We start from the raw sequence: 13,360 nt of genomic DNA, 5'->3' as shown, positions 1-13,360 counted from the left end.
GCTGCTCTTTGGAAATCCTGTGGGGCAGTTCTACTCTGTTATATAGGGTCACTGTGAGTTGGAATCAACTCAGTGGCAGTTAGTGGGTTTCAGATATATGTGTGTATATATGCGTGTATGTATGTATGTATGTATATGTATATTCACACAAACATACTTACTGAACTTTTGTGTATTGACTTTTTATTCAATAAGAACCCACTTCAATTTTATTGAAGCAGATCAGTAGTCATTACTTATGTTCTCAAAATAAGATCCATTGTGAACCATATAAAATATTTTCATAATTTCACGTTTTTATTCTTTTTTCCTCACTTGTAGTCAGCCTTTAGTGCCAAGAGAGAACATTACGGCATGGATGAATGCAATTGGATTGATCATCACTGCCCTACCAGTGAGTTAATAATTGTACTTTGTACTTAGTAATGAAATACAGATGTGTCCTGTAAGCAGAAAGAATAAGATGCATATAGGATACCTTTCTATAAGACATCATACTAATTAATGACTGTTTCGTATTTTTAAAGTCTGTCATAATATTGGAGCCCTGGTGGCATAGTGGTTAAGAGCTTGACTGCCAGCAAAAAGGTTGGCTGTTCTACGTTGTCCTTAAGGGTTGCTACGAGTAAGTTGGAATCGACTCTTCAGGAATGGGTTTTTACGGGTCACAATATTATTGCATGAAAATCTACAATGCCTATTTTCTTGCCTTTCTGCATTACAGCTTAATATATATATTTTATTTACAGATTCCTGCACCCTCTGGTCCCACCTTACTTATCCAACCTTAGTTTTTACATCATTAATCTGATATATTTTTGGGTACTTAGAGCCTGTGCTCATGCAAGTGCTTATTGAGACATGTTCAAGGCACTTCTGGTATGTTAGGGAAGAGGACACAATGCCAGAGCCTTCTTTCTTCCCTCAACTTCTCTAAATCCTACTCATTCTTTGCCAGCGTGGGGCCTGACTTCTGTGACACATTTGAAGTCTCCCTCCTATGACCTCTCCTCTTGTGTATAGCTGCACCACACAGCTTAATAAATTAGTTATCACCTGTGGTTTGGTGCGTGCTAATTGTTTCTCCCCAGTTAAAGTCAGTTCTACAAACATCAAGCAGATTTTATTCTAATGTAAAAAATGAAATTTAACTTATTAGTTTTATCTGTTGTGATATCTTTAAATTTCAATACTGCTTGTCTAACTCAGTGTTCTCCAAATTTGATTACACAGTCCTGTTTGTAATTTTTCTCTTACACACCCCTAAAAAATATTATTTATTTCTAAATTATACATGTGTAAAGTACCATCTGTATGGAAAATATTGATAAAGTCTATTATATAGTAAATATTAGGTACCAAATGATCTGGACAGATACAAGTATGGAGTCTCTAACTCACAGACAGTTCTCTCCAGGTTATTATTGACTTGGTTTGACCAATTATGAAACTGCCCAACTGTATTTCAAAATCTCCGTGCCCACAAAGACACAAGTTGGATAAGTAGAAAACTTGAAAGACAGAGAAATCATTAATTTTGGGGGCTTTGGGGTTGAATACTGGATGAGTGATATTTTTCAGCAGGCTTTCCTCTGGTTTTAAAGGAACCATATTGGATTGTCCTTCATGATCGAATTGTGCATGTTATCAGCAGTCCCAGCTTGACATCTGAGACAGAATGGGTTGGCTATCCCTTCCGCCTCTTTGATTTCACTGCTTGTCATCAGTCCTACTCCGAGATGAGCTGTAGCTATACGTTAGCTCTAGCACATGCTGTGTGGCACCATTCTAGCATTGGGCAACTTTCTCTCATTCCAAAGTAAGTTTTATGATTTGTTTAAGAAATTTTACTTTTGTTTCTGTTTTTTAATCTCATTTACATATGAAGTAATATGCCCCAATTCGTTAGAGCAATTTGCAAAGTAAGAATGTTTTAGTAGATTTTCTGGTTAATCATAAAGCTTCTTGTATTTCAGAATTATTTGAAAAAAAAATTTATTTGTATGTGCAAGTAATAATCTGGTATCTAGTTTTCTGTTATAGTTACAGGATGCTTAGTCAAATGCATGCTTTTTCCAGAATGTATCTCAAAAGTTGCTTTGAAGAACTGATATTAACCTATTTTCTGATTATTTTTCTTGACCAAAAAATTGATATTAATTAGATTGAAATTTCCTGAGAATGACATTTATATTGTATTAGTTATTTTCTTTTTACTTCAGATAATTCGCTTTTTGTCATTTAGTAGTTACTGATAAGAATGACTTCTAAATGTAAAGTAATTTATCTCAGCAAACAATTAAAATAGGGCCAGTGAAAGATGTAAGAATTGTTATTGTTACTAAAATCAAAATGAACTGTAGAAAAATTATTACAAGTTTTGTAAATACTTAGGCAGGCTATACTAACAAAATTCAAATAATTCAACTGATTTCAAGTCACAAGAGTTTTTTTTAATATATTCAAATTTTAGATTTCTCACCGAAGTACTTCTTCCTATAGTGAAGACTGAATTCCAGTTGCTTTACGTATACCATCTTGTAGGACCGTTTTTACAAAGATTTCAGCAAGAGAGAACTCGATGTATGATAGAGGTAAAATACTCTGGGTCTTTTGTGATAAGATTAAGTTCTAAAGGATCTATTTCGGTTTCTATCCCAGTGTGTTTTCAAACTACAGCTCACAAGCATTAGTAGTGAAGTAAGATCCAAGATAAATTTTAGAGGACATAGTGTGCTTATAGTGAGGTTGGTGTGGGATGGTTTTGAATTGAAGATGCAGGAGAAAATATCTCATCAAGTGTAGGTTTCAGAGAGAACCTTAAGGATGGAGAAGGGCGTTTGGGAGCCTACAGTGCAGAATAGTTGCTTAAAATCATGAGATAGATGAAGTCAGCCACCCATAACAAGGTCATAGAGGAGAAACTGAGCCAGAAATAGAACCTTACAGCATGAGCTATCAAATGGAACTAAGAAGGTACAATCCAAAGGATCCTTGAGAGTGCAGCTATAACCATGGTTTCTGGAAAGGTGATTATGTAGCTCCTAATTTTAAGAGAAATTACTAATTATGAAGAGAAATTCTATTTAAGCCCTATTAGAAGCACCGTGTAGCGCTATGGATTCCATTATAAATGCAGGGCGTATCACATCTTCCGTGTGCAAAAAGATACATATGATCTGTAACAGTTCCTTTGACAAACTTGTTATCCCCTTGTGCTAGTGTTGTAACAGAGTCTAGCTGCATCACCCTGAATTATCCAATGATTTTTAACCATTTAAGTAATTTCACATTATGTGTTAAACAGATTGGTGTGGCATTTTATGACATGCTGCTGAATGTAGACCAGTGTAGCGCCCATTTAAATTACATGGATCCCATCTGTGACTTCTTATATCATATGAAGTATATGTTTACCGGTGACAGCGTAAAAGAGCAGGTAAGTTCAATTTATTTGACTATTTTTAAGTGTTATTTAGAAAATTTGAACACATGATTATGGACTTTTTTGTTTGGGTGAGCTTTTGTTTTTTTTTTTTTTTTTTGGTAAGGGGAAATGGTTGATACCAGACTCTTTTAGCTACATGGACATACTGTTCTGGATATAATATTTAAATAAATTCATGTTATAATTTCTCATACTTTTCTCCCTTGGTATCTGTAGCAAGGCATGTGAAAAAGACCCACAGAGTTAATTGACAGTGATCTCATTAGGAAGAAACACTGTGGTGTGGCCACTAAAAAGACCAGCGAGCTATCGAGTTGTGAATAAAGGAGATCCTTCTTTTCCCCTCAGTGGTTAGGGTAGACTATAGGGACAGTGGACAAATTGCAGCATGACTGGAGGACAGAAACCAGGATGGTCAAGATAGTAACTCATGAAAAGCATTTGAAAAATCAGGAAGTGCTTACTCTGAAGAAGAAAAGTTTTAGGGAATTGTTCATGTCCTCCCTATTTGAAGAGTTGCCATATGGAATATACTAGATTTGCTCTGTGTCACCTCACAGGGCATGTGAATTCTGGTGAAGTTAAAGGGAGGCACGCTCTGACTCAGCATATAAAGAGACACTTCCTAATAGAGCTGTCTGAAAGTAGAAAGGATCTCCTTGGATCATACCCAAGCTTCCTAACTGTAGCAAACAGAATCTGGGCTGTTACAGAGGGGTGGGGCAGGGTAGATAGATGAAGTTTTGTGCCCTCTTCCATTCATATTTTATGTTACTTCTTCATGTAAGGGGAAAGGGAGCTAAATTGATACATCAATCCTAGTCTACTGGGTTCTTCCCTTGGAGCTGGGAATATTGGGTGGAGAAGATGTTGACTCCTTTATGCTTCAACAAGATTGTCAAAGAGAGTTGAATGGGAACCAATAAAGAAATGACTTGTTTAGTATTGCATTTGGGCCTAAGAAACTTTGACTCAAAGGTAAACAGAAAGGAAAAACTATTAATGGATTGATCTCTCCTGGTAAGGTCAAAGAGTATTTTAGTAAAACTAAGAAAATTGTGAAACTGGTTGAGGTACTTATTTCCTTAAAGTACTTTAAATAAGACTAGATCTAATATTAATTTGCTATAATTTCAGGTTTAAATCAAAACAAAAAAAATTTAGCCTAGTAGATAAATGTTGCTGATGTGAGTTATTCAAAGAACTTTAAAATGTAGTCATACCTCATGCCTCTGTGAAGATGGCATTTTAAGAGGATGATTAACTTGTCGGATGTGTAAAATTTTTGACATGTTTATTAGTTTTTGGTAGTGGGATGACTAATTAACTAGATAAAAGGATAGGTTTTTGTAAGAGTACATATGCACATATATATACGTACATACAAACCCTATAGGACAGAATAGAACTGCCCTGTAGAGTTTCCAAGGAGCACCTGGTGGATTTGAACTGCCAGCCTTTTAGGTAGCAGCTGTAGCACTTAACCACTATGCCACCAGCGTTTCTAATCCATATGCACACACATAGAAATATATATATATATATATATATATATATATATATATATATATGCCTAGATATATGTAAAGAGAGAAAAAGAGAAATAATTGTATCTTTTGTTAAGACATAAAACATGTAGAGAAACTTCTCGTCCACCCTACTCTACTCCCCGGTTAATGTCTCAGGATATGTGTAAATCACTTCTTTAAAGGGGGGAAGTTGAAATACTCTGGTTAAAATATTTTTAATGTGTTTTCGTTTCTTAGGTAGAGAAGATCATCTGTAATTTAAAACCAGCTTTAAAGCTTCGTCTTCGATTTATCACCCACATTAGCAAGATGGAACCAGCCGCAGTGCCTCCACAAGGCTTGAATAGTGGGTCTCCAGCACCACAGCCTAATCAGGTGCCGGTGTCTTTACCTGTAACACAGTGAAGCTGGGGCATAATGTGGCGAAAATGGAAATATACCCATCTTTGCAAGTGGACTTAGATCTATGAAATCTGAACGTGATCACACTACATAATGATGTAGCAGAAGCAGCAATGACGTTCAGATTGTTTTATTTTGATTCAATAGTGAATCTATTGAAACCTTATAACTCCCTAGCTGTATTTTTGTCTCTAAGAGATCAAGTCAGCTACAGTCTGTTCATATCCGTAACAATTTATTAGAGCTACATAATGTTATCCATGATCAAATCACTTTTACTAGGCATTCTTAATCGTCCTACTTTAGCCATTGTTTTGTTTTTATTTTTTTATTAATGACAGATTCAGTATTTAAATACCTTTTTTAAAAGTACCACAACATGTACAACAGTTAGTTATTAAAACTCTTTTATATATAAATCTGTTTTGGTGTGTCTGGGATGCTTACCAGATAAAGGACTCTAGATTTCATTGCACTGTGGGAGCAAATGTGGTTTCCTATTCTTTCTTAAATGGCTTAAATTTTTTATTGTAACCTTCCAAGTAAATGATCTAATGTTTCTGTCAAGGTAGATTGGCAATATTTTGCCTTTGCTGTGGACTTGAACGTACTTTAGGAAATGAGTTGGAGGCCATGTAAGAAAATAACATCTCTGGAAATGTATAAACTTAAATAAAGCCAGGCTTAAATGATTGAATCTTCAATCTCTGTTTTTAAAAATAAATTAATTGCTGTTCTAGGTTGACACTTTCACCTGTCAAATAATGTGATTTTTTGACTATTTATAATCTTAAAACTTTTAAAAAATGTATTTTTAACTATTGTGCTCATTTTAGTTCTTTAGGGTTTATTAGATTTTGAGAGACATACTGTTAATTTAGGGAAGATTGGAAAATAGTAAAAATCCGTTGAATGAATAAACTATATGATTTCTTTCATACTTAATTTGAATGAGTGTCTGCTGGCTGGATTACAACATAGAACTGTGCTGTATCCATAGGTCAGACACACCACAGTTGATGACTAGGCATAGACTTAGCAGTTAATATATTTTTTTAATTAGTTAAGTTTAACCAACTATACTTCAGATTATTTCCAAATATATTCCTCCTAAAAACCTTTACCCTTTGCCATCAAGTTGATTGTGACTCACAGCGACCCTGTAAGATAGAGTAGAGCTGCCTCATAGGGTTTCTAAGGAGGTGCTGGTGGATTTGAACTGCCGACCTTTCGGTTAGCAGCCATAGTTCTTTAAACACCATGCCACCAGGGCTCCATATTCCTCCTAGACCTTTATTTTCTTTATAGGTCATATTATTGCAATCACTCAGGATAAATCTTTATTTGCCAGACAAGCCCTGCTTGAAATTTATATAATGTCATAAGTAATTTTTTCAGACTAACCATATTCTCAAAATTCTCCAGAAGCTTTATGCTTCAAATGATTTCAAGAATTATTCTCAACATAGTCTCAATATATTCTTGTGCCTCAAGAGGAATATATAGCTTTGAAATCCTAGAATGGGAATAATTATGACACTGATAATTTGTTGTTGTTAGGTGCCACCTGGTCGGTTCCGACTCATAGTGGCCTTCTGTACAACAAAATGAAACATGCGCCATCTACACAGCCATTGTCATGCTTAAGCCCATTGTCGCAGCCACTGTGTTAGTCCATCTCATTAAGGGTCTTCCTCCTTTTTGCTGACCCTCTTCTTTACCAGGCGTGATGTCCTTCTCCAGGGACATACCCCTCCTGGTAACATCTTCAAAGTATGTGAGAGGAAGCCTCACCATCCTTGCTTCTAAAGAGCATTCTGGCTGTACTTCCAAGACAGAGTTGTTCATTCTTCTGGCAGTTCATGGTGTTTTCAATATTCTTCACCAACAGCATAATTCAAAGTCATCAATTCTTCTTCTGTCTTCCTTATTCATTGTCCAGCTTTCACATACCTATGAGGCAATTAAAAATACCATGACTTGGGTCAGTCACACCTTACTCTTCAAGATGACATCTTTGCTTTTCAACACTTCAAAGAAGTCTTTTGCCACACATTTGCCCAGTACAGTGCATCTTTTGATTTCTTGACTGCTGCTCCCATGGGCATTGATTGTGGATCCAAGTAAAATGAAATCCTTGACAACTTTAATATTTTCTGTTTTTCATCATGTTGCTTATTGGTCCAGTTGTGAAGATTTTTGTTTTCTTTATGTTGAGGTGTAGTCCATACTGAAGGCTGTGGTCTTTGATCTTCATCAGTTAAGTACTTCAGGTCCTCTTTGATTTCAGCGAGCAAGATTGTATCATCTGTGTATCACAGGTTGTTAATGAGTCTTCCTCCAATCCTGATGCCCTGTTCTTCTTCATATAGTCCACCTTCTTAGATTATTTGCCCAGCACACAGATTGAATAAGTATGGTGAAAGATTACAACCCTGTAATCCACACCTTTCTTGACTTCAATCCACACAGTATCCCTTTGTCCTATTCGAACAACTGCCTCTTGGTTTATGTACAGGTTCCTCATGAGCACAGTTAAGTGTTCTGGAATTCCCATTCTTCGCAATATTATCCATGATTTGTTATGATCCACACAGCCGAATGCCTTTTCATAGTTAATAAAACACAGTTAAACATCTTTCTGATGTTCTCTGCTTTAGCCATGATCCATCTGGCATCAGCAATGATATCCCTTGTTCCATGTCCTCTTCTGAATCTCCCTTGAATTTCTGGCAGTTCTCTGTTGATGTACTGCTGCAACTGCTTTTGAATGATCGTCAGCAAAATTTACTTGTGTGTAATATTAATGATACTGTTTGATAATTTCTGCATTCTGTTGGATCACCTTCTTTGGAATAGGCACAAATATGGATCTCTTTTCCAGTCATTTAGCCAGGTAGCTGTCTTCCAAGTTTCTTGGAAGATATCCATTTGTTGAATCATCTCAGTTGGTATTCCATCAATTCCTGGAATGTTGTTTTTCACCAGTGCCTTCAGTGCAGCTTGGACCTCTCCCTTCAGTACCATCAGTTCTTGATCATATGCTACCTCCTGAAATAATTGAATGTCAATCTATTCTTTTTGGTACAGTGACTGTCTGTATGCCTTCCACCTTCTTTTGATGCTCCTGCAGCATTAATATTTTTCCTGTAGAATCCTTCAATATTGCAACTCAAGGCTTGAATTTTTTCTTCAGTTCTTTCATCTTGAGAAATGCCAAGCATGTTTATCTTAGGCTGAGTTCTCTAGAGAAACAAAACCAGTAAAACATATAAATATGCAAAGAGATAGATTTATACCAAGGAAATGGCTCACGTGGTTGTAGAGGCTGGGATGTCCCAAGTCTGTCAGTCAGGAAAGAGGCATCTTGTGATTCACATAGCTGTAGGGGCTGGTGGACCCAAGATCGGTAGGTCAGAGAGCAGGGCTCTTGCTCACAGACTGAAAAGATGGACAAATCCCACAGGTAAGCTGCTAGCTCAATAGTGAGTGGTGCCACTCCCATTTCCACCCTTTGATTCCTGGACCTATGAATCATGGCTGTGGGAGAAGCACCACCATGTATTGGACAATGGTTTAGAGCATATACAGCCTCCTGGAGAGCATTGCCCCAACCCTGCAAGGTATTGCCACCTAGCTGGCACCGTAATCGTGTCTTTAGGAGGCCATTCCATTGTTCTATCAAAGCAGCCGCTTCAGGATGATGGGGAACATGGTAAAACCAGTGAATTCCGTAAGCATGGACACATTGCCATACCTCATTTGCTGTGAAGTGAGTCACTTGATCTGAGGCGATGCTATGTGGGATACCATGACGGTGAATAAGGCATTCTGTAAATCCACAGATGGTAATTTTGGCAGAAGCAAGCAGGGAAGGCAAATCCATATCCAGAGTGTCTATTCTAGTAAGAGCGAAGTGCTGCCCTTTCCATATCCAGTACAATCAACTTGCCACCAGGTTGCTGGCTGATCACCTCGAGGGATGGTGCCATATCTGGGACTCAGTGTTGGTCTTTGCTGCTGGCAGAGTGGGCACTCAGCAGTGGCTGTAGCCAAGTCAGCCTTGGAGTGGAAGTCCATGTTGCTGAGCCCATGTATAACCACCATTCCTGCGACCATGGCCACTTTGTTCACGAGCCCATTGAGCAATGACAGGAGTTGCTATGAAAAGAGGATGACTGGTTTTCACAGAATGTCTTCCTATCCATTTGATTGTAAAATCCTCCTCTGCTGAGGTCATCCTTTGGTGAGCATTCACATGAGACACAAATATCTCCACTTCAGAGAGGTCTATCCACATACCTCCTTGTCTCCAATTTTCCAATCGTGTTCCCTTCATCCAGCCAAACCATTGGCTATAGCCCATGAATCAGTATACAGTTGCACATCTGGCCGTTTATCCTTCCAAGCAAAGTGAGCAACCAGGTACACTGCTCGAAGTTTTGCCCATTGGAAGGATTTCCTTTCTTCACTGTCTTTCAGGGAAGTCCTAGAAAGGGGCTATAGTGCTGCTGCTGTCCACTTTCGACTGGTGCCTGCATATCGCACAGAACCATCCGTAAACCAGGCACCAGTTTTCCTCAGTCAACTGATCATAAGGAACTCCCCATGAGGCCATAGGTGCTGACTGGGAGATGGAAGGTAATGTGACAGAAGTGGATACCATGGGCATTTGAGCCACTTCCTCATGCAGCTTACTTGTGCCTTCAGGTCCTGCTCGAGCCTGATCTCGTATATACCACTTCCATTTAATGAGGGAGTGCTGCTGTGCACGTCCAACTTTATGACTCTGGGTCAGACAACAACCAGTTCATGATGGGCAGTTCAGGCCGCATGGTGATTTGGTGTCCCATAGTTAAGTGTTCAGTCTCTACTAAGGCCCAGTAACAAGCCAGTAGGAGAGTAGTTATCTGCAGAGGATGGCAGGGCTTTGCTCCAAAATCCTAAGGGTCTACACTGTGATTCACCAATAGAGGCCTGCCAAAGACTCCAAACAGCATTTCTATCTGCCAGGGACACTTCAAGCACCACTGGATCAGCTGGATCATATGGCCCAAGTGGCAGAGCAGCTTGCACAGCAGCCTGAACCTGTTGCAGAGCCTTCTCTTGTCCTGGGCCCCATTCAAAACTAGCAGCTTTTCAAGTCACTTAATAAATAGGCTGAAGTAGCACACCCAGATGAGAAATATGTTGCCTCTAAAACTTTTTTTAAAATCCAAAGAGGCCCTCTAGGTGTTGTGCTTCCTTTTTAGTTGTGGGAGGAGCTGGAAGGAATAATTTATCCTTCACTTAAGAAGGAATATCTCAACATGCCCCAAACCACTGGACCCCTAGAAATTCCACTGAGGTGGAAGGCACCTGAATTTTTGTAGGATTAATTTCCCGCCCTCTGGCACACAAATGTTTTACCAGTAAGTGCAGAGTCACTGACACTTCTTCCTTACTAGGTCCAATCAGCGCACAATCTCAACCATGTTCTTCCCTTTTGGTTTTCTTTCTCTAGATCTTTGCACCAAAAACCCAAAAACCAAACCCAGTGCCGTCTAGTAGCTTCTGACTCATAGCGACCCTATAGGACAGAGTAGAACTGTCCCATAGAGTTTCCAAGGAGTGCCTGGTGGATTCGAACTGCCGACCCTTTGGTTAGCAGCCATAGCACTTAACCACTACGCCACCAGGGTTTCTGTCGTTATAATACTTTAGTTTGTCTTCTCGAACCACCCTTCGAAATCTGTTCAGTTCTTTTATTTCATCATTTCTTCCTTTCACTTTAGGTTCTCTACGTTCAAGGGCAAGTTTAAGAGTCTTCTGATATCAATTTTGGTCTTTTTTTTTCTTGTCTTTTTAACGACCTCTGGCTTTCTTCACATATGATCTCTTTGATATCATTCCACAACTCATCTAGTCTTCTTTCATTAGTGTTCAACGCATCACATCTATTCTTGAGATGGACTCTAAATTCAGGTGGGATATACTCAAGGTTGTACTTTCGCTCTTGTGGACTTGGTCTAATTTTCTTGAACTTCAGTTTGAGCTTGCATGTGAGCAATTGATCTGTTCCATGCTAGGTCCCTAGCCTTGTTCTGACTGATGATATTGACCTTTTCCATCATCTCTTTCCACAGATATAGTTGACTTGATTCCTGTGTATTCCATCTGGTAAGATCCACGTGTATAGTCACTGTTTATATTGTTGAAAAAAGGTATTTGTAATGAAGAAGTCGTCGGTCTCACAAAATTCTATCATGCAATCTCCGGTGTTGTTTCTATCACTAAGGCCATATTTTCCAACTACCAATTCTTTGTTTTCAACTTTCGCATTCCAACCACCAGTAATTATCAACGTCTTGATTCCATGTTTAATCAGTTTCAGACTGCACAAGTTGGTAAAAATCTCCAGTTTCTTCATCTTTGCCTTTAGTGGTTGGTGCATAAATTTCAATAATAGTTCTATCAACTGGGCTTCCCTGTAGGTGTATGGATATTATCCTGTCACGGTCAGTGTTGTATTTCAGGATAGATATAGAAATGTTCTTTTTGATGATGAGTGCAACACTATTCCTCTTCCATTTGTCATTCCCTGCATAGTAGACTATATGATTATCTGATTCAACATGGCCAATAGTAGTCCATTTGAGTTCACTAGTGCTGAAGATATCAATCTTTAGGCATTCCGTTTCATTTTTGATGACTTCCAATTTTCCTAGATTCATATCTTGTACATTCCACACTCAGTTATTAATGGATGTTTGTAGCTGTTTCTTCTCATTTTGAGTCATGCCACATAAGCAGTTAAAGGTCCTGAAAGCTTGACTCCATCCACATCATTAAGGTCTACTCTACTTTGAAGAGGCAGCCCTTTCCCAGTCACATTTTGAGTGTCTTCCAACCTGAGAGGCTCATCTTTCAGCACTCTTATCAGACAGTGTTTCACTGCTATTCATAAGGTTTTTACTGGCCAGTATTTTCAAGAGTAAACTGCCAGGTCATTCTCCCTAGTCTGTCTTAGTCTGGAAGCTCTGCTGAAACCTGTCCACCAAGGGTGACCCTGCTGATGTTTGAAATACTAGCGGAAAACCTTCCAGGATCACAGCAACACGCAAGCCACCACAATACGACAAACAGACATGTGGTGGTAATATACAAATAGGAAATCAACATTATCACTTCCTTGGGATGTATGCATTCATGAATAAAAACTAAACCCATTGCCATTAAGTCGATTCCAACTCATAGCGACCCTATAGGACAGGGTAGAACTCCCTCATAGAGTTTTCAATGGTGTAAATCTTGATGGAAGCTGAATGACTGCCACATCTTTCTCCTGCAGGGCACCTGGTGGGTTCAAACCACTTTTTTTTTTTTTTTTTCTGGTTAGCAGCTGAGCACTCTAACCGCTGTGCCACCAAGGCTCCTATATACATTTCAATTATTAAAAATTTAATTTTTCCTCTTGCTTAAAAAAATGGAAATATAATTTTTTTAGAATAAGCTTTTCAAAGAGTTATTAGCAAGAGACATTAATAGAGACAAACTTTATTCAGTTTTAGGATACAGCTGAGAAAAAAAAATGCCCTTTACATTCATTACATCCTATCCTAAAAAATTTTTTTCTTTTTAAAAATCAATAGCGGCTTTAGAGTAGCTCTGTCAAACAGCACTTTCTGCAGTTATGGAAATGTTCTGTAAGTGTGATGTCCAATGCTACATGTGGTTCTTGAGCACTTGAAGTATGGCTAGTGCAACTGAGGGATTGGATTTTTTACTTTATTAAGCTTTAAATAACTACATGTGGCTACAGTACTGGACAGTGTAGTTCTAGAGTAAGATCCACCACAATTGCTCTTATCTAAAAGTTATTCAATAAAACATTTCTCTTTCAAAGACCGTAGTGGCAACAGGTTTAACATTCTGGGTTACATGTGAAAAATCAGATGATAGTATAGCTGTTAGACAATAGCAATAAAAATCATTTCAGGGA

The 13,360-nt window shown here is 38.3% G+C and overlaps 1 protein-coding gene across 3 annotated transcripts in view; it reads left to right on the top strand.

The window, feature by feature from the left end:
* The window catches only part of MED23 (mediator complex subunit 23), a 62,714-nt gene extending 50,007 nt beyond the window's left edge, over positions 1-12,707 (top strand). For all 3 annotated transcript variants that reach the window (XM_023557064.2, XM_003404136.4, XM_010592320.3), the window contains 5 exons: positions 322-394; positions 1,605-1,819; positions 2,474-2,594; positions 3,308-3,439; positions 5,215-12,707. In XM_023557064.2, the coding sequence (XP_023412832.2) occupies positions 322-394; positions 1,605-1,819; positions 2,474-2,594; positions 3,308-3,439; positions 5,215-5,382 (709 nt within the window). In that variant the 3' untranslated portion in view covers positions 5,383-12,707. The remainder of the gene's footprint in view (positions 1-321; positions 395-1,604; positions 1,820-2,473; positions 2,595-3,307; positions 3,440-5,214) is intronic.
* The last annotated feature ends 653 nt before the right edge of the window (positions 12,708-13,360 follow it).

This window comes from Loxodonta africana, chromosome 1 (genome assembly GCF_030014295.1).
Source record: "Loxodonta africana isolate mLoxAfr1 chromosome 1, mLoxAfr1.hap2, whole genome shotgun sequence".
In the NCBI taxonomy this organism is placed as follows: Eukaryota; Metazoa; Chordata; class Mammalia; order Proboscidea; family Elephantidae; genus Loxodonta; species Loxodonta africana.
This window is presented reverse-complemented; position numbering and strand designations above follow the sequence as displayed.